The sequence below is a fragment of the Fringilla coelebs genome (assembly GCF_963513975.1).
Source record: "Fringilla coelebs genome assembly, chromosome: 14".
NCBI lineage: Eukaryota > Metazoa > Chordata > Aves > Passeriformes > Fringillidae > Fringilla > Fringilla coelebs.
This window is the reverse complement of record NC_140040.1, coordinates 4,739,625-4,764,767: the sequence shown is the minus strand read 5'-3', so window position 1 is coordinate 4,764,767 and position 25,143 is coordinate 4,739,625. Positions and strand designations below refer to the sequence as shown.

The following is a 25,143-nucleotide window of genomic DNA, read 5'->3' as shown; positions in this document are numbered from 1 at the left end:
TATCAGTTTTCCAGTTGCTCAGATCCTTTTAGGTATTCCACAGAAGTGTGTTTTCATTTATACCAGAAAAAAATTATATGTCATGAATTTTTTTAAAGCATGGGCAGTGCGAAATTCCGGAATGCCTGACTGTTGAATACACTTTATACATGAGGTGTGGAGCTTCAGTTAAGTGCATAACACATTGGAAATATTCATTACAGTGATTTCCAGTAAACAGAGGGAAGAACTAACTCACAGGACTAGTCCTCTCCCAAATTGTACAGTCAGCTCAACTAAATCAATAATTTGCTTCAAGGTCTAGAAACTACACATCATCTTTATCAGCAACAAAGGACATAATTCCTTGAGGATATTACTAACTAAAGTTTACAGGGAAAGACAAGCGGTACCTTCATAATATATTAACATTCAGCAGTGCAGCTTAACAGGAGACAAGCCCTGTTGTATAAAGAAATTAACACCAGAGCAAGAACCTATCCTGCTGTTCTTACACTATGCTGCTGCTATTCAGCAGAATATTATTCCTTCTACTAAAATATAAATTTTTTTCAAAATTAGGGAACACAGGATGTCATTTAGTTTTCCAGCAAGAGAAAGTACACTACGAATAGTGTTACCAGGTGTTTCTGGTAAAACTAAAGGAATTTTGCTGGACAGTTATAATTCTCTTTGCTCTGTCCTCCTCCTGTCCATGTATCCTAGACTTTTATGGCACTTCAATATGGAAAATTCTCACCATTATGGCCAGAGCTGCCATATCCCCGTTCTGATTCCCCCTTCTTCACTTTCTGACATGAAACACACATCAGCTTCTCACATGCAATTCAACATAAATTACATGAAATTTCTTTTCTCTCTCAAATACAATCTGTCAAAAAGAACAGTGAGCAAAATGTTCCTATAGACAAATGACATTGCAATAAACTGTCTTCAGAGTCTATAGAGGAAAGGTTTATTTCACTCAAGCTTTAGGAAACAAGAAAAAAACCCCACATTTACTATCTCACCCTTACCCCTTTCTCTGTCAGATAAATCATCAGTATTATTACACCAGTGTTTTTCAGCTTCAAGATCAAATTAGCAACATGAACTCTCTGTCAAACAAAAGCAACAAAACCCACAGGAATCAATGGGCACTCTCATATCAAACTACTAGTGGGCAATTAGCAAAGAGAAACAGAAGGAAGACCATGATCAGACTTTCACTAGGTAAACAAAGCTGATCTGTAAAATAGATTTATAAATAAATGTAGTTAAAAGTATCAATAGGAATTGTGTGTGCCATTTGGTCTTTCATTCACTAAGCACATTGATCTTTGCAAACATGATTCTGACTAATGAGCTGTGTTAAGTGGCTCTTGGTTTCTTATTTTGTTGCTTTGTGAAAGATTGGGACTCACAGAAGCTGATTAAAGAAACAAAAGCTTCAATGCTTCTGCACTCAGATATCAGCTTCCAACCTAATCTCTGGAACAATTCTCAATTTATTTATGTACTTAAAGGCTACAAATCCTATTTAAGAGCTTGCCTGAAGTAGGTTGTATCGTCTCAAATGGAAGAAGTACCATGGATACAGAGTTCCCAGATAGGGGAGTTCACTACAAAGTACTCTTTCAAAATACTCTGAAAAATACCAATAAAGGCTGCACCACTTCCAACCATTCAAGTATTAATTCAAACAGTGCATCATTTACTTGTTCTAAGAAACAAACAGCATGTCAAGATGCAGAAACAATTGCTTCAGCTTTGCTTGGAGCTTTCACTGAAAACATTTGTAGTTTAATTTTACTGATTTAATTGGGTCCATCCAGGTATTGAAAAATAACTAAAATTATTCTATCTAATTCACCCTTCAGCTCACAAAATACCATTTTCTTCCAAAAACAGGGGCATGTGCCAATTTCAAGATTGAGTATCAACAATGGTTCTTATAACAACCACGTAATTCACTGTAGAATAGGCACCTTTTTTCCAAAAATTTTCTAGATACTTTGTATATTTGGCTCAACAAAATTTAGATTTTAAAAAAGTCTTTTGCTGCTAGGCAGAACAGAGGCATTATTTAAAAGTAAGGCGAATCCAGCAGACACACAGAGAAGCAGCTCCATCAGTGGACAACCAGTGTATGTTTTGGTATCAAATCTTCTGAATTCTGAGACTTGTTCTGGGCTTTCAGCAGTTTGATGGAAAATAAACACCTTTTATAGGCTAACAAGGCAACTTGGTCACACAACACACATTGACTTGCCTGAGAAAGTTACACTTTTCTTCACTTCAGTGGCAGCTTTGCTTCAACCTCAATTGTCATAATATGACTTTACTTTTGTACCAGAGAAAATGGAAGAACTTCAGCTTATATTTTTGGCAGCACTCTTCTTCAAAAATCACTCAGTACACATTGATTGTACTCAACAAAAATCAAGGGGAAGCTTTGTAAATCCCTGGAAATGTTCCATTCTGAATTTCTAAAGCCGCTTGTTTTGGGTATGATGAACAAATTGTCTTACAACAGTCTACACTGTACATATGGTTGGCAGGGAGGATTTGTAATCTTCTCAGCTGAAGACAGTAGCTTCATCCTTTTAGCTCCAATAAAAAATACTAGAACTGCAATTATTCCTTTATAGGAAATTCCCAATTTCAAGCCACATCTGTTTAAAATTTCTCTTTCCTAATCCATTTAAGAAGTGTTATCACGACACTACAAAAAGCGATGGAAAAAGTAACTTAGTGTTTTGCAATGAAAAACAAACAAAAAGTCCCTACAAAACCTATGACATGAAAGAGAAACTGCTAAACACAAGGAGATAAATGCAACTCAGTAAAAAGTGGGGAACACAGCTGAACACATAGTATCTCATGCACACCAACTCCTCATTACTTAACACTCATAAAAGTGCCGTTGTTTTTTTTAGAGGTCAAAAATTGAGTAAGGTTGTGAGCGATGTATGGTATTTATTTTTTCATATTGTTCGCCTTGCTGGGAATGAGTATGTATTAGATGTTTTTGTTATGTCACCACCTCACAAACCACAGGCTGGACAAGTGAATATCCCTGTGGAGCTGCAGCTGTCCAGCCACAGCACCGCTCACTTCTCTGCGGCTTTGTGAGCATTTATTATCCTCTGCCGTTTCTCCCGGTTCCTGCGCCTGTTTTCTTCATACTGGAAGACAGATAAGGAAATTAATAGATCATCTGTTATCATTAAACAGATATGTCAAATTTAAAACTGTAGAAGCATTTTTTTACCCAGGAACAGAAACAATACATTTGACTGATGTGTTAGAAATACAGCTCTTGTTAATATCTAGATATAGGTTCATTTTTACTTTGAAATTAACATTTATTCCATTAAAATACAGGTTTCTAAGTTTAAGGTTATTAAGCTAAAGAGTATTAGAACACTCCATATTCTATTCATAATAATGAATATTCAGTTAATCTTAAGGAGGAACTTAATTATACAGTGATCAAACACACACAGCTACACTTCACACATGAACTAGGAAGAAAAAGTTACCCTGGTGCTATTCTAGAGCACAGGTCAGGCTCTTTTCCTTTTTCAAGACACTGATTAATGTGTATCTGCCTTCTGAAAAATGAATTTGTCATCACAGGCTTGGTCTATTTTTGATCCTGGTCATTAACTATACGCACAGATAAAGCGGGATACCAAGATGAAAGGAACAAAGACAAATTTGGATTGAATGAGGGTAAGGCATGTGGGGATTTTTAATGGTTTAAACAAGAACCACAACAGAGGCAGGACTCCAGTGTAAAATGCAATCAAGAAAGTCTTCACAGGTAAGATACATGTAAAAGATCACCATGCTTTCAAGTATGCCCCTGCACTAGCAGAAGCTTGAAGAGCCTTTCTTTCATGGCAAACAAAAAGGAAACATTTTCATGGCTCAAATAAATGAAAAATTAAAAATCAATGCATCATTTGATATGTACTTCATGAGAAGAAAAATATTTTTGTCCTTAGGTTAGAGCATATATTTGTTCAATATTTTAATAATTGGTATCAAGAATACAACCCAAGTAAGCCACAAATATTCAATTCTCTATATAATGTAATAAACTACTAAAGAAATTGATTTTGAAAAGGATTTGAAGTTTTTCATCCATTATACTGATTGGTCTATAACTGAAATAATGACCCGAAACATTACTTAACATTTACAGAACGCTTAACTTTTTCCCTTGCCAATATTTAATTTTTCAATAATCCGTCCATGTTTTTATGTAGAATGAGAACAATGGATCTTTAAAAAATACATCTTTACCTATTCACTACTGGTGAACAAACTTTCAGGGGCTTCCTAGTAATGGCATATCAATATAAGCACATTTTAAGAAGGCAGACAAATATAATCATCAAGAACTCCTTTAATGTAAAGGCCTCAGTGGAAGAAAAAATGAGAATAATGAGATTATGTGGCAAGAAACTTTTTAGTATGGTGAAATTTATGTAAAAATTAGAAAGTACCGTTTAAAGCTAAAAGGTGTGCAAAATGCTCATTTATATGTTCTGTCATGTAGGTACAACCACCATAAATATAAAGAGCACTCTTCTGAAAATGTGTCTATTAAAACAGTTAATCCACTTAAACTCTGTCTTCATTCCTTCAAATCCTGCAGATTTTTTCATTTAGGGCAACTCATTAAGTAGTTTCAGTCAGTGTAACTGACTTCAGCTTTAAGTGTTATTTATGCAGAAGTGACCATTACTGCTTTATATTAAATTCTGTGCAAATACCATTACTAAAAAAAAATTAAGAAAAAAGTCAGAAGCAATCTGTGAAGTGTCAGTTCCTATCTGCAATGTTTGTTTCATTAAAATGTGTTTGCCTATTTTTGTATATCAAAAAATACACCACGCCATTTGTTAATGCCAGATTTTACTTGACAAATTTATTTTAAAAAGTTTGGATTTGGTCTCAAGTGCCCACAGCAGAACGTGCTTACATTTACTGATTCATACTACTTAGTAAAAAACAACTCTAGTTCTCTCCCATTTTTTATTAAGCATTTAACTTACAATATTTATAATTTATTGCTTACCTCTTTCTTTAAGCACTTCCTCATCTCACGGTCAATATCATTGCAATGGCCAAAAAACTTCAAAACATTGTGCTGATGAGTTAAGGAGAAAAAAAATTACACTTCAAAGGTTTCTTCCTCTGAAGCTCTATATTTATTTAAACACATTTGCATTTTTCAGCATATCCTGATCTTTCCCTTCCCTTTCTTGTCAAAAGTGGTGTTTGGTAACTTTTTTCCCCAAGCAGGCAGAGGTTCAGGCTACTCCTGAAGCTCACTTGAGCCACCCCTGCCTGGCTGAAAGTTGAAGGTACTCACCATGCATAACCAGACTAAAGGAGGACACCTAGCTGAAGCTATTGTTTAAATGCAGAACATACATTTTATAGATCTAGAAGTCAGTCTCATAACTCTCACTATAAGTTAAATGACATACAAAAAAAAAAATCTGAACTCCAGGTTGTAATACGGAGGCAATGTCCTCCCTGCATTAGTTTTTATTATTTCTTTGTGACCTAGAGAGGCAAAGGATTCACTGCTCCATTATCCCAGCTGCATGAACAATGTGCTGTTGGTCCAGAAGATGCAGGCACTAGGCTTAATTGACTGGAACATTAGAACCAGTATAAAAAATCTCTCTGGATCTTGAGGTTAATAAATAAGATGCATTTATCATCTTTATGGCACAGCTCAATTGTTGGCCTTAAGCACATTTAAGCGTTCCTTAGTTTCTAAAAAACTACAAGCCTTGTCCTCATGAAGGCTCCCCACAGCCAACATGATGGTATTCACCATAAAAATCTGTCCTCTTAGCCAGTATTTCTTAGAGCAATTCCATTCTACTGGGCATTAAACCACTCTCAGAATGCATGGTTGTAGAAGGACTGCCTTTTCAGGGGCATGCTTGTGCCATGTTAGAGAATCTCAGGGCAGAACCTGGCAGCAGAGCATCCAAGTGATTTAGAAGACCTGGAGGAGGGGGCTTTTAGTAGTTATTTGCAGCTACACAATGAATGGGGACACCTCAGCCAATCTTACAGACAACTAATGAATTTAAACAAAAAAGACCAAGAAGAACAAAACAGATCCAAATGAAGTCCCTTCCACACTTCTGAAGGAAACCTAGGTGCATTTCAACAGCTGAGCAGCAGCTGGATGGATTCATACAAGTCATCCATGAACACTATTAAGGAGTCAAACTATGAACAAGATCTCATCCAGTAGAACACAACTGAAGTAGGAGTGGGTTAGTAAAGTTTATGACAAACACTTCACTATAGCAGTGCTATAATTAGCTTGTTTATATCTCTGTGATTTATAAAGGGCATCAGATGACTGAAGCAGTTGCACGGAACAAGTTGTCACTTTACTGCACACTGATCTTGCTTTTACAACATTTTCATTCCAGCTAATACAGATTAAATTTTGTATTCTACTTGCATACCTGCATGTTAAATTTCAAGGTGAACACTCACATTTCAAGCTTACTCCACTCTGACTAGTGCATACAGTGAGTTTAATCTATGTTTATTTAGCCAGATTCATAAAATGTCAACTTCTTGGCTGAGATTATGAGGGAAACTATCAGCTTCTCAAAAGCAGCTATTACACCTATTACAGTGATACAACAGCAAGACAATACACATTCCTTTGAGCTGCTACCTATAAAAATTCATCTATTTATAGCACATACTTGGCACCAGAGTAGAGTTATTAAAGGAAGTGACATCAAATAGGAATCCCATTAACCTCTCTTCACTTGATACAAAACTTGATATACAGGGCAGGTTCTAGATTAGGGATAAAGTAAATCAAATTGACTGTTGTGCAAATGGACACCCAATTAAAAAATAATGCTTTTCATCCCTCAGGAATGGCAATTTCAATTGCAGATTAAGGTTCTTACGATATTTTGGCATTTTAAGAAAACAGCAAGTAGTCACCAATAACTCATTAATATCACTGACTTCAGATTTCAATGAGTTCAATTTAAAAAGAATATTTCAGTACATTCCCATTGAATTTCAAATGAAAAAGTATTGCTCTCCTTCAACTGAGTGTGAAAAAGTCATCCTCACCCTTTCTGTTCTGAGACTGCCAGCACAAACATCCTCTCCTAGCCGAGCACAAGACTGACAAAAGTAATTCCTCTTCATGCAAAGATCAACTTCAAACAAAACCAAGAAAATATAAATCTGTGCATGACTATTATTGCTGCTCCCAGTGCCTTCATAAGTCAGATTGACAATAGATTCCTTTGAATCACTTGCTCCAAGGAGTTCAAGTGCACCCTTTAGTTCCAGTTCTCAAGGCAGTCTAGGAAGCTACGTCACACAAGTCCATGATAGTTCTATCTTCACATTCATTTAAAACAAAAAAAAAGAAACCCAAACCACAAACAAAAAGCCAGCCAACCATTCACTACTTGCAAACAGTAAATCAATACTGCTGCATTCCTAGTCAAAGCACAGAAAGCCCCCCTATGTATTCAGGACAAATCTGAATGCATTTTCTCTCCTAATTGGATTTGTTTCCACAATTATGAAAAAATAATTACCACACTTTCACTTTATATTGGTTACATGCTGCCTATTCTCCTAACTGATGGTTATTGGGGAATCCTTTTGATACAACAGTAGTTAAGGTACATGCAGTCTTCTCACTAAATTCTAGATACAGAACATTTACCTACATTATAATATTAAAGTTGTTGCAAAAAAATTCAACTAAAAAATGAAAGGAAAAAAGTTTCTACAATCTCTCAAACTACCTAAAGCATTTTTAAGGCAAATTAGAATTTCTAAATTCAGAAGAAAAGCGTAATTCCTACATTCAATTCAACTTTTAGTTTTAAAGCTTGGAGATGTTCTGGACAGGAGCAGTGGAATGGGAAGTACCACCTATGAGATGGTATCAACAGACTTTTAAGATACTGCACTCCAAGTGCCAACAAAACAAATTACATGTTGCTGAAGAAAACCAGTTCAATACACTCCCTGCAAATGAATTTTAGTATTAAAACTCTGCTCCCTTCATTGCCGTAATTTAAAAATCATAAAGTATGGTGCTGGAAATGTTTTTTAATATGTTACTTTAACTATATTAAAATCTTGCAAAAATGTTGTTACCCATCTTTCAGATAAAATGTCTTCTCTCACATTTTGTGAATTAGCAGCCTTGCTTCTCATCCTGGAATGGCTTTTGCAAAGAAAAATTTACAGTTCTGTTCAAAACAATAAAGCTAACATTTGCATTGTCTTAGAATCCAACGACATTAGAAAAAAAAGTATCAACATCACAACTAACCATGGAAGTGAAAATATTGTAGATTGCATTTACTGGTGTAAATCAAGAGTTTTCACACTCATAGTGAATATTTAAATATATTTTTATCTCAGTAAAAACAATGTAATTTAACTTTTTTATGCACTAATACCACAAGATTATCTCTGCAGAACATCTATTTAGAATAGACTGGGAAAATAATTAACAACATTGCAATGATGCTGCAGAAAGCTTTCAATGCAGGGGCCAAATCTTCTACATCTAGGAGATGTAGACAAAGCAAATTTCTAAAAAGGCTTTTAAACAAGTGAGATGAGGATTCCATAATCTTGAAGCAATGAAGAGCCTGGAGAAGCCTGAAGACAACTTAGCATTTTACATCCTTAAGTGGGTACCTAATAAGAACATGGAAGTCAAGGAGTAATTCCCAATTAGCTCTCCAAGCAGTGAACATCAGGCATGTGGCTGTTGGAATCCCCATCAACACATCTGCTTCTAACCACACTGAAGCATCTGCCCCAGGGACAGCTGGAATATGGAAATGCTGTGAGCATACAAAAAGAGGGCATTTGAAGCTGATTTTATCTTTTTTTTTTTTTTGAGGGGTACACAGTACTAAGAGATGCAGAAGTTAGTCCAGTTCATAAAATAGGTCCCTATGTGTTAAGCTGTAGCACAGAAAAATTTAAGGTATGTTGTCTTTCCTAAATAAATCACTGGCATGATTTTACATACAGTCCTCAGACAGCTCATCAGTGAAAACACACCAGCTATATTTCATGGCTGTTCTGCCTAGAGGAGGGTTTTCTCTCCATGATCATATAATATCACCACTAATCTATCTGACACTCATTTCCCCAACCCACCCACTCTTTTCTCTGCTCAACACTTCTTACCTCCTTGTGACACTTCTTGAGCAGACTGATAATTAGGTTACACTCTTCAGTGTGCAGATGAGGAGACAGGTCTGGATGCATCTTTAGTTAGGGATGATTTTAGTAGCACAGGGACAAGAACCTGAGAAAATTTCCACCTGCCAACATTAAAATAGTGTCACTAGCAAGTCTGATTTAACACGTAAAATATTATCACTGTGTTATTTTAACAATATTTGAGATCAAAATGCAGTTTAATGCATATAATTTAGATTACACAGTTACAGTCATTAAACGCAGCACATGTCTGGTCTTCTACACAACCCAAATGTTCACAGTCAGATAGAAATTTATGATCTTGGCTATCACAGACATAAACGCACAGCTAAGATTTTAATTTTCAGGGACTCTCTAGCAGCATTAATCTTTCTTGAACTCCAGATTATCTTTTCACCTTCCTACTTCCATTTTCTGTTTTCTTACTTTAAAAAGTTAAGTGTATGTGATTTTCCTTCTACCTTTTACAAAGATTACAACAGGAAGCACAAAGCTATTCCACTACAGCACTCTGAGAACTGGCATCTTTTTTAGCTACTTTTAAAAAAATCCTAATCCAGACATTGGTGATGCTTTTAAAACCAATACTTAATCACTTCATCAAAACAGTACTGATATTTTTTTTTAAATCACTAGGAATTGAAATGTCCCTTCTTGCAACTCCATGTTGCTGCCTCTTGCTCTTTCACCATGCTCCTTTGAAAAGCAGTAGGATTGCTCTCCTACATGAATTCCCCACTCCATCACACAGTGGAAGGAAGCACTTAGGTTTCCCTCATGTTTTCTCTCTGAAACACTGAAGGGGACACCCATTCCTGCAGGGTTCTGTGGGAAGGGAGCAGGTTCTTTAGTTGACATGGACTGAAAGCATCATATGAACAGTGGCTGAAGGAAGATGACATCTTTGTTCAGGAAGATCACCAGGAGGGGGAGAAAAGTCCAGTTGATACAGGGACAAATGGGCTCATCTTGGTAAAATTTTATTTTTATGGCCCATACTGCCACTAAATTAGAGAGATGCCTGTTTGCTTGTTTGTTTGCTTAGTATTTTGTCATTTCCCCTTCTCTCAAAGGGATCACCTTTCCAGTTGCAATACACCAGGCAAAGACCACTACAACTTGTACTAAGCAGCCATCACTGTCTTAACAGTCCTCCAAAACAGACTGGACAAATACAAGTAGCCAATGGTCAGATTTTACTATTGCAAAGACCCAAAATTCAGCTGCAGGGCTCATAATCTCCACTGCTCTTCCTAGAATGCTCAAGGAATATATTCAGCTTAAAGAGCCACGTACACTCATATATCCAGTACTTCCCATTATGTGTTCAGCTTCACAAGAGTTAGATTCCCACAAGCAAACTTAATTTTAAAAATCCAAACATTTAAAAGCCACTTGAGAACGATGAGAATATGTTCCACATAGTGTTGTAGTGATTTCTTCCAAAAACCTTCCCCCATTCTATCTGGAAGTCTAATATTACACTACACTTACTCTTAGCACAGAAGTTGTTGGAAACTGTAAAAGTTGCTTAAGCATTCTTTCCAACAAATTAACAAATGAACCTTTAGAAATATGACAGCAGGAGCACGACTGTAACATCAAAGTGATTAAGAACCCAGCTGTGTTATTGCCACCAGCTTTTGATTGCATGCCACACAAAGTCAATATGTTTTAAATTTATCAGTAGAGTTTTTTTGATAGCTCAGAGTTAGCATTCCCCTGCGAGGGTGAGCAGCTCAATGGCTGTGTGTTACTTTAACATGTGGGAACCCAGATGATTATTAAAGCTCTTCATCATTCAGCTCTGCCTGTGCCTCCTAAAACTGTCATCTGAGCTGGCAGCCTCAGGAGAAAGCCAGAGCAGCGTCCTAATGAAACTGGGAATGCACATCAGCACAGGCCAGCAAGTCAAATGGAGCATTTCAAGGAAAGAGTCATTATTTCTAAACTAAGAACAGTAATCACTGCCATTGTTTGCAAAAGTATTCTCAGACAGTGGACAAAAGCCACCAATGCCACCACCAGAGGTGATGGTGCACTTTTTTAGTTAAAAGCCTTCTAACTACTCCAAGGGATTTTCCAATGTCCCCTCTTGTGGAATAGATGCTACAAATCAAAGGTCTTAACTGTCAAACCAGTTCATAGATCGGTACTCCTGAAATTTTGAAATAACATTCAATATTAGAATGTTTCAAGTTCTAGCACTCAGTTCTTGCAGGATGTGATGGACTAAGTAACAAAACATCTTTCTGAGCCTCCCTGGAGGCTTTAAGCACTTCTGAAGTTAGGACAGAGCAGTGTTCTCAGTGCTGAATATTAAACTCATGTGCAGAAATGTCAGATTAGACAGTGGTCTATAAATGAGCAGGGAAGGCTGAAATCTTTTTGCTGGAGGGGAATGATTCTGACAAACAGCAGAGTTTCAAGAAAAACAACAATTTGTGTGAAGAAAGGACATTGGTTTACTTAGTTTCTTTTTAATAACATTCTAATGAAAAATAAGAATTGTAAGTTGCCATCTTACCAAAATCTAAGTCGAAATGGACAGAATTTTATACAGGTAACTCAAAGGGAATTGATACATAAAAGAATACTGGGAAAACAAAACAGAACAAAAAAATCACAGGAAAAAATTGTGAATAAGCAATATAAATTGCTCTGAGGAAACCACTAACAGAAACATGGGGTAAAGAATGCCAAGGTAAACACAGAATTTCTGTAGAAGAAATACTGGAAGTGAAGTAAAAAAACAGTATTTAGAAAATACAGGAATTGCTTTAGAACTGCAAAATGCTAAGCAAATGTTAATATGTGAAGTGACTATTTGGAGAGAAGTAAAGAAATTATCTCTTTACATAATGGCACTGACATATTCCACTGGTTTGCACAGAAATGCTATGCCCTTTAATGTGTTTGATAAGAGATTCAGTGTAATTTTTTCTTTCTTGAAAAAAATTACATTTCATAGGTATCTCAATAATTTGGTTAAAATACCTTAAAAATAAACATTTCTATAAACTATTAGTCTCTGAACATAGAGGACATGGATAAAGATAATTAATCTTTCAACTTCCTAAACCAGTTTCTAGATCTAAATTATTCTCCTGGGAAAAAAATAATTAAGAAATTGTCTCATTCCAGTATCATATCCTGCCTGGTTTCTCCTTAAGTAGGGAAAATATAGGATATTCTAGCTGTATGGTTTCCAACATAAACCAGATTTTTTTCAAAAGCCTAAAGCTGAAAATTCTCTGATAATGATACTGAACTTCTAATATTAGTATTACTGTTTAAAAAAATAATGAGATAATTCCTTGTGTAAGCAATCTTGGGAGACTAAACATCTCAAATTTTCTAAAAGCAATCAACATATAAATTATCAAGACATGATACTCATCCCTAATCTGAAAATTGATCTATACATGTGTTCAATACATTAAATATTTCCTGTTAATTGCAAAAGGAACCTACATGTACTAGAGAATTCAAATAAAACTGCAGACACCCAGGAAGGAGGCAGAAACCAAAGGCTGACCCAAAAGAGGAGGAAAGAACACTGTAGGCATTTCATGTTTGACACCAAATTCAGGATAAAATGCTCATCTCTCTCCACGTGCCAATTTCTCCTCCTGACTTCCTCACACTTCCTGCGTGGAGAAACAAAGGGTTCAGTACATTCTCACTTCTTCCCAAAATCAACTATGAGGTCAGCATGGCAGGAATCCAGGGAAGTTCCTTTCTTTTCTCAGGAACTCCCATAAATATGAACTAACCAGCTCCCTGATGCAGAAGGAAAACTGAATTAGGTTCCTTTAGTTTTGCTGCTTAGCCCAATGCTTATACTCTTCACGCTTGAGGGGCAAAAATGAAGGGAAGATTTAGATCTAGGTAATTGTTTCCATAAGACCCTTTTTCCATATTTAATTAAAACATGTTAGAAGACTATTTTTTAAAACGAGTCTTACTATTTTTCTATTTGAAAAGAACACAATCCTATTTTTTAAACTTTCTAAGATCAATGGTAAAAAAACCCTAAACCACATGAATCCACACACTGTTCAGAAAAATGACCTCTTAAAGTGAAATGTAAATCCTGTTTAGCAACCCTGATGATGAAAAATTACACCTGAGCACCTACATTGCTAACGATGAAGCTCTTTAACAGGAACACAGAATTCTCACAGCGCCACAGAACACAAACATTTGCTGCAAGCACTGAAACAACGCCCACAAGGCGGCAGCAGGACCGTGCAGACCACAGCAGGGACTCACAGCAGAAGAAACTCTACTCCCCACGCTCTAACTTTTTTCTTTTTGCAGTTAATGTCATGTCTAACTTGATTAATACAAAACATTTGGAGTTTCGCATTCTCGGTTACACGGTATTGTTCTGTTTGGTGTTTGGAAAAAATATTTACAATCTCAACAACTTTTTGTTTACTCAAATCCTGTTTTCTCTAAGATTGTACCAATTTTTAGCATAAAAAAATTCAGCTCCACACCTAACAGGCTGCTGTTTACCTCAAGGTATCATTCATGACACTTCAGTAGAACTCCTGCATTCCTAATGTTCAATCCCACACAAAGAATTTTGACAAAAGCTCTGAATACTCAGTGATAGTGAAAGGAGAAATCACAGTTGATGCACACCATTTCAAAACCCAAGGGAACTCAAAACTCAGGACTTTGTTTCTACCTTTCAGTAACATCACTAGCATCTTTCAGACCAGGAGATTCAAGTGTCACTCTATGCTGCTGGCCTTTAGGCTATGATTAGGCACATTGAGAATGACCCCAAACTTTCCAGCATCTTCAAGAAATTTAAAAATCCACCTTAATAAACCAAGCTTAGCTAAAGCTTACAAAACTTACTCATGACTGCTTGAATTTCAGTCTCTAAAACTATGCACTGGTTTTTCAACATTACTTATTAGAATGAGGGAAAATAATTTAGAAACATATCTATGAAGACTAGAAAGGAAACGGAAAAAGGATCAATTATGTCTACTTTGAGATCTTTTCAATTATGTAGAATGCATTTACTTTCCCTGAACCTAAAGAACAGTATTTTTTTAATGCTGATAAATAAGATCCATATTGATTTTCTTTTTACACGACTTGCTGCCAACAATTCAACCTCCCTTACACCAGCAGAATGAACTCACCTGCTTTTAGGACCTGATGAAACTACACTATACCTGATTTCATACTTGACAAAATAAACTAAGAAGGTGTTAACTGAATACTAATTTCTACAATTTTATTTAAGGTTGCAATAGGTGATTGAGTAAAGCACTAGGAAGATATTTTCACTTCCTGGCAATTATTTAAGGTTGTATTCATACCAGAAACATCAGCAGTTTTGGCACAATTAGTGGGATATTTTTATTACAACATACAGCCAGTACCACTGCACAGTACAACACTGTATCACAGATTACTAAAACTGACTCTTCCTATTCCTGTATTGCCATGGCAGAATATCCAGTTAAGATATGCAGTTAAGAATTATAAGATCCAGACAGCATAAAACTAACGCACTGTCCAGTGGAAGGTGTCCCTGCCTGTGGCAGAGGGTTGAACAAGATCATCTTTGAGTTCCTTCCAACCCAACTCACTCTACAATTCCTTAAGGACAAGGTGCTGTCATCAAATTCCTGTTTTGCCAGCTGCATCCACCAGACCAAACTTCATTCCATCTCATCTCCATTTTATTAATTTCCCAAAGAAGAATTCTATGAACCTGTCAAAATCTTGTTACGTAGTGTAAAACAGCTTTTCCCCTTCAGAGAGAAAGGGAGCAAGAGGATACGTTTCCATGTTGGAAGACAGGCTCTGACCCCCATAGCAAACCGATGCCGTGACGAAAGGCAGGCAGCACTCAGCAGAAAGCAAGCATTGCTCGGCAGCACGGTTATCCCACGGGGCGCGAGGGGCTGGGCAGCTGGTGTTACCAGGGTAAGGTGGCGGGGTCCCACTGAACCAGCTCCGCAGCTCCTCACTGCTCCGGGGAGGCCTTAAAGAAGCGACGGGACACACACACACAGGAGAAGCAGCTTACGGCAGCCACAGCGGAGAGACCCGAGATCCCACTCAGAGCTGCCCTTCCAAAGCCCTCCGGGAGCTCCGGAGGACCTTGCGCGGTGAGCGGAGGGTCCCAGAAAGCGGACCCGAGCCTGGCTCGGCACGGCCCCCCCAAAGCCAGGCGGTTGGAACGAAAGACGGCAGGAGAGGGGAAGGTTTCCCTATACGCCCTCTTTTCCCTGAATTTTTCCCTTTCCCGCTGGCTCTTTTCAAGGCCGCCCCTCACTCACCCCTGTGTGGGGCGGACGCAGAGACTCGGCCGGCCCCGGCCGGAAGCCGCCTCAGAGCGGGGAGCGCGCACGGCGCCGGCGCCGGAGCGGGGCGGTGCTGCGGGAGGGCAGCCCTGTGATTGCATGGACAGGGCACGGCGCGGGGTCTGGTTGGTCGGTTCGAAAGGCGGGCGCGGGAGCGGCGGGAGGCCCGATCCCGTGCCAGATCCGGCCCGGTCGGTCGGTCGGTTGGATGGTTGGTTACGGGGTTCTGCGCGCCCGTGGCCTCTGTCGAGGGCCTCGGACACTCATCGGACCGGACAGACAGCAACAGCAACAGTCCTGGGCGGCACCCAGCGCCCCATCCCTCTGCTCGCACCAGGCCTCGGTCAGTAAGGGAGACTTCTAAGGGCGTGACGAGATGTGGTTTGTTCAGCTTGAAGAGCAGGAGACTGAGAGGGGAACTCATGGCAGTTGTACGGCTTTCTCCTGAGGGGAAGGGGAGGGGCAGGCAGTGATCTCTCACCACCAGTGACAGGATCCCAGGGAATGACATGAAACTATCTCAGGTTTAGATTGCATATGAGGAAAGGGTTTTTCATCCAGTGGGGAGTTGGCCACTGGAACAGGCTCCTCAGGCCAGTGGCCACAGCACCAAACCTGACAGAGCTCAAGAAGTGTTTGGACGACACGCTCGGGCACCTGGTGGAATTCCTGGGGCGTCCTACACAGGGCTGGGAGTTGGACTCTGATCCTTCTGGATCCTTTCCAACTCAGGATATTCTATGATTGAGAGTGTCTGTGTAAGTTATTGCATGTATTTTAACTTGCCACTGTCTAAGTCTGTAGTAGTGCTACCCTTAGGACTGCCATCAATGTCAGCCAGCTGTGCCGAGGTGCGGCTCTGTACAACTTTGAAAGGAGCAAGTCCCCTGAGCCTGCCTGTGACTTGGTCTTACTTTCTTTAATCTTTCAGCTTTCCAGGTGGTTCCGTCATGGACGAAACTGTGGCTGAATACATCCGAAGAACTGTGCTGAAAATCCCAAGGGATGAAATCAAGATGATGCTGCAGAAATGGGGCTTTCTCTCTGAGGCACAACTGCAGACTCTAAATTTCCACCAGATAAAGGACAACATTTCCCAAGAAGTTGTTCAACTCTGTGAGGTAAATCCTCTCCTTCAAAAAATGTCATTGACATATGGAATGCATGAGAAGCATCGTGAAAAAAAAACTGAAACATAATCTTTGACCACAACACAGCCTCAAATGGCACTTTGTAGTCTGGAAAATGTAAAGCTGAGCTGGTAACGCCATTGATTTTGTCTGATCTATAAGAGTGTAGAACAGCCCTATACTAAGTATGCAAATATATGTTTTGAGCTCTAAGTTACATATGGTAGATAATATTTCAGTATGTTAAACCTTTTAAAAAATGGGTGTATTTCTAAATTGTAAAATAAACGCATTGATTGAGATGTATACTCATTACAAAGTCCTGATTTAAATCTATTTAGTATGGGTAATGATAGCACCAGTTTATATCTTTTAGACTTTTAATTTTTTTTAACTTTCCTTGGCCAGAACTACTTCCATTCAACATGCTGTAAGCAAAAAAAAAAATATGATCTGATTTTAGTCTTTATATGTACCAGAAGTCTTCAATGTCAAAACCCAGATAGATGTAGTTGTTACTGATGCATCCTGTATTCTCTAACTTTTTGGTATGATGCTCTTTGAATTTCATACTCAAAAATTGCTTACCTGGAGTGTAGGTCAAACTACAGGAAAGAAACTCCTAAGTAATTCTCATAAGATGGTAAATACCATATTTTAAAATAGTCTTTTTTTTCTGAAATACTTGTATCTGTAACAAATTGTGTCATGCAGATTCTTAAAAGTCTTTTCATGCTGCAGAGCATAAATAAGCAATAACCAGTAGGTTAAAACTCCTGACAGTGAAATACCAGTCATTGTTGCATTGTTATAAATACCCATTCACTTTCTAATTGCTTGTACATCACACTGTAAGGATTGCGTTCCTCTTGCTGCCTCTGCGTTTAAACCTTGCTGAAATCATTTTTGTTATTGATTTCTCAAAACTTGGGACTAGGTGTGGTGCATTTGAAGAGAGTGTGGGTGCTGTGGGCTTCAATGCAATGTCCTTTAACCTACCAATCCTGACATTATTTTTCACTTGATAAAAAGTGTGATCAGGCCTTTTGGACCTGTAGTTCATCTTGCACTCTTGTTCTTTCTAGGAAAATTCTGCAGATATAAAGCAAGCAGCAGCTCTAGACATAATTTGTAAGTAAAAAGTGAATTAAAATGATATTAAGTTGTTAATGCACTTAATTACATAGTGATGACCCTTGTGGGGTGCAGATGCATTTGAGGTAAGCACATCACATTTTATATTAATCTTATTGGATGTGACCGCTTTTACAAAAAGCTCAAGATCAACAAAAGTATATAGCTCCCAACTCCAATATCAATTCACAACTTGTTTAGACAACAGTTTAAATCTCAAGGTTTTTTCTAACAGTCTACATGTCTTACCTTGGGCAGTTGAGGTAAAACCCTTCCTTAAACATTGAACCCTAGGGATGCCCTTTATTAGCCACGTACCAAATTAGAAAAGGACTTTATATCTCTTTAATTTAAAAAATTCTATTTTGCTTTTATGATTTCTATGAATGGTAGTTTAAGAATGTTAATATATTTTGTTGCATTTACAGAAGTCATATTTTTTAAAGTAACCTGTCTATACAAGTATTGTAAAATTCTTTGTTCCTTTAATTTCTGTTTGATAATACGTTATGTTATCGAGCAATTCCTATTTTTCCTAGACAACCACATCTACCAAAACAAAAGAATGTGGAGTGTTTATCAGATGAAAAAATCAGGTAAAATGTTTTTCCTTGCTGTAATCCCACAATTCTCAGCAACTTAGTGCTGTGCTGCCTCATATCCTACATTTTCATGTAGTCTCATCTGGGTTTTTTCTGTAGAGAGATTTTTAACATTTTACTGCAGCCTAGTATGGATTTTTCAATGGAGATTATCTGTAATGTTTTTAGAATACGTTCCATTATCTTCTCAAGCAATTATTGCACATTAGTAATTTCTAAATATTAATCTTTTCTCTGTATAACAATAACATGGGTCAGAAGTAAAATACAGCTTTTTGTATAAGGTTATGCAACTTTGGTTTTTTCTGCTTAATTTTGTTTCAGCAAAACTAAAAACATCTCTAAACTACTTGTAAACACAAATCTTATTTCTGGTTGGGCTTTTTTGTCTCATGTAACAGGAGAAGAATTGGAATATTTTGACATAACAGATTTCAAAAAAAAGTTTAAAAGACAACTTCGGTCAGCCTTGAAAAATGTAAGAATAAATCCATTCTAAATTTGCTTTGTGGCTCTGGTGTCAATGATGTTTTCATAACTGTTCCTCACAGTTTGAGTCAAGAATTAAATGGAATTACTCATTTGGGAATGATAGGAACTGCATGTGAAATAGGAAAAATGTATTGCATATCTGGTTTAGTGAATTCACAATTGTGCTGGAAGGAAATAAAATGCAAGTTTGTGTTAAAATGTGACTGGCTTCAAGAAGGCAGCATGTTGGTGGTTTATTATCAAATCTTTGCCCAGTTTGCAGAAGCCTTTAGTTGCTTTAGCTTACCAGCTTCATTTGGGCAATGGAATAGAAAATGCCTCTGGCTCATCACCTGTGTCACTCCATGACACCCAGTGGGTTCCCACTCACAACAGGAGAGGCCAACAAATCCAAATCACACTCACAGCCAATCAGGTGCAGTTCACATCACTCTCTTAGAATAGAGTTTTTGAATATTTTGGGGTTTTTGTTGTTTGGTTGGTTTTTTTTAAGTCAACCTACTTGAGTGAAGGTAAAAAGAAGTAAACAAGGAGCAAATCAACAAGAATAGAAACGGGAATGTTTAGACTTTTGATTGTATATTCTATTATATTTATAAAATATAAATATTATATTCAGGTCTAAAATCACAAGTTGATCAAAAGTTTACTTTGTCCAAAAATGGACATATTGAAATTATTGCCACTAGCCCTCCTTCTAAACAGATAACTTTGTGTTGTTTTCCAAAAGAGAGATCAGTGCTTTTGTAATAAGCTGTTTTCTATTTTCAACCTTCAGAAAAAAATGTATATTGACAGGAAGAAAAACAATATTAGAGTCTGAAAGGTAATTCTTCTTTTTATCCCAGTTTCTGAGGTTGTTTTTCTGTGGAAATTTTATTTAAATACAATCCTTATGCCACTTAGTGGGTTTTTTTTCTTATTCATGCAGTAGTACTAGATTATGCTTGGGTCTTGTGAACAGAGATGTTAAGAGATAAGAAAATGTTTATGGATACCCAGATGTGTTCATAAATCAAAACTTTTCTATTTCTATCAGGTCACCATCACCTTTAAGGAGTATGAGGATAATGCAATCTGGATTAGAGTTGCCTGGGGAACACCATATAAAAAACCAAACCAGTACAAACCCAGCTATGTTGTGTACCATTCACAGACTCCCTATGTCTTCATTTCTTCTTCAGTGCTGAAGAGCACCTTGCCTCTGCTCTGTCAGGTACAGATTAAAACTGCTCAGACCCTGACTTCCCCACAGTCATGTAGAGCTGTAATTGGGTTAGCTTTTAAGAGGATTGGTAAAGATGCCTCGCTTAACATAATTTGCCAAACTCCATTTTTTTTTCTCCTTAGCCCATGATAAAAATGGGACAAAAACCCAAATCTTTAGATTGGTGCATTGTGAATAAATTCAGTTTACTGGGATTTTTACTGCTCCTGAATTTAATCTCTTAACCAAGTCTTGGGCAGTGTTCCATTAAATTGTCTCACAGAAGTGGGAGAATATTAGATCAACACTGTTAACTTCAAGAACTAAGCATTTGAGCTCATCAGGGAATCATTTCTGGTTTTTTGTGAGGATCAGCTTTGGTAGTGTATTTTCCTCTATTTAGAAATTTCCTCAAATTTCTGTAGTAGTAATTCAAATATCTTCTGATTCTGTTTGTTTATTTTTCAGCTGATAAGACTAGGAAACTTAGCTTGTTAATATTGTGAATGGTTTTAAATATTAACCTGAGCTGTGTAACAATTTCTGCAATGTTTTTTCAGATATGAAAATCCTAGTTAAAGGGCAGCTGCTTACCTTGGAACAAAAACATCACAATGTCTAGAGATGCTATGTTTTTTATATATTATAAGCACAGTGATGATTAAGTCTGATGTTAAAACAATTTCAATTTTTATTTAAAGGCCCTGATTGTTGCTTCCAATTACCATGAGATCCGTGAAATGGAGCTTCGAAGTCATTCTTTAAACTCCCTTAAAGATATTGTGTTTAAAAGATATAGCCAGGTGAGCCACTTGACAAGTAAATCCTAAGTCTTGCTTTTTGTTTCAGGCCTAGTTCTCACCCCTTAGCAAGGGGGAAAATTCACCTTTTCCAAGAGACCATCAAGTTAAAATAATATTGAACTACTGAGGTCGACAGCCTTTCACGAAGGTAACATTGCAATGGGGATGTAATTATTTGGTGTCCCATATACTCTTTATCATTGTAATTCCTGATGGCTAAACTCAGACTAAAAATTATATGAACAATTCAGTCCTAAGCTTTTTTAGCATCCTTTCATTATGCTTCATAGAGCCATGAATTGAAGGCTGTTGGCATGGGTGCTTAATCTGCTTATCCATGCAAAACTTGTAAATAGGGAAATGTTCACAAATATCCTAAGACAAGCTTTTTTTTAAAAAAAATTATGTTGGCTTCCAGACTTCTAGTAATGGTCAAAATTTCGAAGATCATTCTTCCAGAATAAGAAATAAAAGGAAATATATTAAAGTTTCTTTCAGATAGAGGTTCTAAAAGTAGAACTGAACTAAAATAATTTTTCCTCTCTCTCTCTCCATTTAGAACTTCCGAACTTGCACTCCAAAACCTCTGCAAGGAGGGGATGTTGAACAAGAAAATGGTATGTATAATTGAAATGTAAAGGCAGTTTAAATGTCATTCCTGCTAGCTTGTGAAATTGATAAAAGGTACATATGCTCCATTCCCATTATGTTATCCATCCCTGGTGCCTTAATACTGGCTGGCACTGGGAGAGGTCAGTATTTCCCATGTGTGGTACTGGACATGGAAACCAAATCCACTCAATGCCCAGTATCTCACATTAGCTTGTGTTTTTCTCTTGGTAAGAACTGAAAATATAAATGGTAGAGACAACTACCTTAGCCAAAAAAAGAGGGCCATGAATTCATTAAAACTTATTTACAAATTTTCATTGGAATAATCTGATCAGAAAATCTGGATTGCAGCAGCTGACAACATTGTCTTTCTGTTTTCTTTTTCCTACTCTTTTCCCCTGCAGCAGATAGAAGGATAGTTCAAGAAAATAGAAGTGAGAAAGAAAGAATCCACAGACTGAACATGGAAGCTTTTGGTAGTGGTCCCCAACCAAAACTCGAATTTGCACAATACAGGGTAGGAAAAGCAACCAATTTGATTTGGGGTTTTCTAATTTTAATGTAGTGGGAGTTAGATTGAATTTCAAACTTAAGAAATATTATGGGGTTTTTTAAACTTTAGGGAGGGCATTTTAAAATATATGAGTTAAAAGTCTCTGTAAGAAACAGGCTGAAATTTGATCAGAGTTTTAGATTGCGTTTAATTTTTTCAGCCTTGTGAACTCAGCATTTTGCCCTGTTTTTGGAACAAAAGTAGATCTAGACTAGCAATGTGTTGGAGCATAACAAATAAGGGTTATTTTAAGTACATACAAAGTTTATGCTATGTATGACACCATAATTGACTTCTCAGTGATGCACAGGTTTTATTGCATGAACAGATAAACTGAAAATTCTAAGAAACACTTAATGTTTTACTGTATTGCTGAGCCAGCTGCCTCTTGCTTTCAGCAGAAAACTCTGCCACATGGTGGCACCCTCTACTACAGCATTCCTCCAGCTGGAATCATGTTATCATTACAAATTGAAAACAGTCTTATTAAATGTTTAAATGTAATATGTAATAACAAATAAATAAAATATATTTATTTCTTGTACTCACTGGTTAAATTTTGTGTTAACAGCTTGAGACTATGTTTAAAAGTGATCCTAAAATTGATGTTTTGGATAAAAAAGAACCATTCAGATGTTTGGTCAAGTTTTCTAGTCCGCATCTTTTAGAATCACTGAAATCCTTGGCACCAGCAGGTAAGTGCTCCAACTCTGTAAAATGGAGGGAAATTGCAGAGTTTTAAATGTTTTTGTCATCTTACATTCTGCTTGTATCTCATATAAGGGAGTAACTTCATAGTTTGTTTAGAAAAAGAAATATAGAATAAAAATGTTACCACTTTAAAAACTTATGTCTAAACAATTTATTCTTAGAATTACTGGCTTGTATATGGATACTCAGGCTGTGGTTTTAGTGGTTTTGTTTTGTGCTTCAGTTTTATTAACAGTTATTAAAGGTAAGTAGTGGTTGAGTACACTGGCAATTATCTGTGTCTCTCTCTCCCCAGGTATGGCTGATGCACCACTTTCACCACTCCTTACATGCATACCACATAAAGCTAGGAATTATTTTAAAATTAGAGAGAAAAAAGGTTTATATCCAGAAAGTTTTGTAAGCCCTTAATTTAAAACTTTTTCATAGAGAAGTAGAAATTCATTTATTACTGGTATTAATCTAAATCATCATAAGGTTTTAAAAGATAAGTTATTCTTTCTTAATACCCTAAAGTTTTTTCCATATTATGGCTCTGCTTAAATTATCTTTCCACAGTCTTTAACAGAAGTTAGCCTTAACTAATAAAAAAAGCTAGTTGCAAAGTTTAAACAGAGATGATAGTTATTTTAAATTTAAATGTGATGACTGCTCTTAATTGTATTTATAATAGTATTTGTGAAGTTAATAAAGACGCAATAATAGCTGTAGATGGCTACAATATTCCAGGTGGCCTTTCATATTTTGGACAGAGCACCTGCCCTGTTTGGAACATGGGAACAGTCCCTTTCAAATGGGTGGGTTCCCTGGCTACAGCTCAGGCATGTTTGTATCTAAGTAGAAGAATTGTATTCTAAGACTATTTCAGGGCATGGGGGAGAACGTACTTTTGGAATGCAGATGTCAGTATGAAGCTTCCACCCAGCTTTAGGAGGGATTCATTAATTCAGCTTCCAAAGTCTTTCTCACCAAGGGCAACAGCCAGTAAGAAAGACTTGAAAATCTGCCTGTTGCTATTAATGTCTTATAAAATTTTGTCTCAGAAGAATACAATGGAAAAGGCAGTATTTTCTTTTGAGGAAGTTACATGTTTTAGAATATCTTAATATTTGATCCTTCTGAAATCTTTGCCCACTGCCACTGGATTTTTGCTTGGGAACAAAGATTATGGAATCAAGATGGCAACAGTCACTAATGCAAACAGCTTTGCAATGGAATTCTTTAGAGCTGGTAAACATTGGCAATTGTATAGACATTTCCTGCTTTGTTTTTTTGAGATGGATTTGATCTGAAGATTCATTTAAATTGTACAAGTTGTTACTTTTAATTCTGTTATCTGGATTGTTTTGTATGTACTTGGTGTATGTAGAATTCCAATATACGTTCAGTATCTCAGTGTGCAGAAGCAGCCATATTTCCAGAGGATGTATAGGCATGTTTTTGGTTTAGACTGTAAATAAATGTGTAAATTAAGTCTTCTCATGAAAGTTTGTTTGGCCTGACTTGAAAACATTACTTATCATATACAGATTTTTTGGTTTGGTTTTCAGCATCTCTATAACTCACACATGAAAATAGGTTTAGGACTATCTGCTAGTGGTATGGATTTTAGGAATTCCACCTGTGTGATTTAAATGTTGATTTAACGAAGGACTTAACATAATGTTAGGATTGTGGAAGAATTCCAGGTTTGGTGTGATAGACATTAAGAGCTGGCTCTTAACGCATTTCGCTGTACTTCCAGGATTCAGATCCATTAAGATTCCAGCATATATTTCACTCTGTGCAACTTGTTCTTCATAATGCTCTCTCCCAAATAACCTAAATGCCTGAGAGGGCAGTGATTTACCATAAAGGTAAAGTTCCCAAGTGCTCCAGAACACTGTCAGTCCCTGGCCTACTGCCTTTTGTTTCTGGGAAAGGCAGCCTCCATCCCCTTTTTAGTATCTCTGATTTTCAGAGATGTTTTATCTCTAACTTCCTGTAAGCAGGGATATTCCAGGAACTATGCAGCATTTCCAGGCAAGAAGGTGTGTATTTATTAATTTGTCAAGAAACATTTGCAGCTCTGGGGTTCCTTCTTGCTGAGCAGGTATCCCCATGGAGGAGGTGAGGAGAAGAGGGAATGTGGAGACCAGTCTTGTCTTCCTCATTCCAGTTGGTCTCTTCCAGCAATTTGGAAGTTTGGGGTTGGACTAGATGATGTCCCTTTCAACCCAAACTATTCTGTGCTAACCCCAAGCAGCAGAATGCCGGCCTGCAGCTGAGGGCACAGGGGCTGCAGGAGGAAC

The 25,143-nt window shown here is 37.2% G+C and overlaps 2 protein-coding genes across 3 annotated transcripts; one reads left to right on the top strand and one right to left on the bottom strand.

Annotated features, from left to right (window-relative positions):
- Positions 1-932: 932 nt before the first annotated feature.
- Positions 933-15,669, bottom strand: CMC2 (C-X9-C motif containing 2). 2 transcript variants are annotated; one of them, XM_084215281.1, is made up of 4 exons: positions 15,585-15,669; positions 9,232-9,368; positions 5,072-5,143; positions 933-3,167 (listed from the first exon to the last, which is right to left on the bottom strand). In XM_084215281.1, exons 2-4 carry the CDS (start codon positions 9,310-9,312, stop codon positions 3,093-3,095), a joined length of 228 nt encoding a protein of 75 aa, XP_084071407.1. In that variant the 5' UTR covers positions 9,313-9,368; positions 15,585-15,669; the 3' UTR covers positions 933-3,092. The 2 variants fall into 2 exon arrangements, with proteins under 2 accessions (XP_084071407.1, XP_084071408.1); XM_084215282.1 differs by lacking the exon at positions 15,585-15,669 and adding an exon at positions 15,332-15,570.
- An 889-nt stretch (positions 15,670-16,558) lies between these two features.
- Positions 16,559-23,263, top strand: CENPN (centromere protein N; the record flags this gene model as incomplete). Its single annotated transcript, XM_084215052.1, has 10 exons — positions 16,559-16,729; positions 17,824-17,869; positions 18,412-18,468; positions 18,876-18,952; positions 20,006-20,182; positions 20,875-20,976; positions 21,536-21,593; positions 21,993-22,105; positions 22,713-22,836; positions 23,148-23,263. The coding sequence occupies 10 exons, from the start codon at positions 16,559-16,561 to the stop codon at positions 23,261-23,263; spliced, it is 1,041 nt and encodes a 346-aa protein (XP_084071178.1).
- Between the last annotated feature and the right edge of the window lie 1,880 nt (positions 23,264-25,143).

What these genes read in the sequence shown, in the direction of transcription:
- CMC2 (XM_084215281.1), bottom strand. Translation starts at nt 9,312, where the DNA reads ATGCATCCAGACCTGTCTCCTCATCTGCACACTGAAGAGTGTAACCTA. An exon ending in TCAAGAAGTGTCACAAGGAG is followed by an intron (nt 5,144 to 9,231) that starts GTAAGAAGTGTT and finishes TTAACTCATCAG; the next exon opens with CACAATGTTTTGAAGTTTTT. An exon ending in GGAAGTGCTTAAAGAAAGAG is followed by an intron (nt 3,168 to 5,071) that starts GTAAGCAATAAA and finishes TCTGTCTTCCAG; the next exon opens with TATGAAGAAAACAGGCGCAG.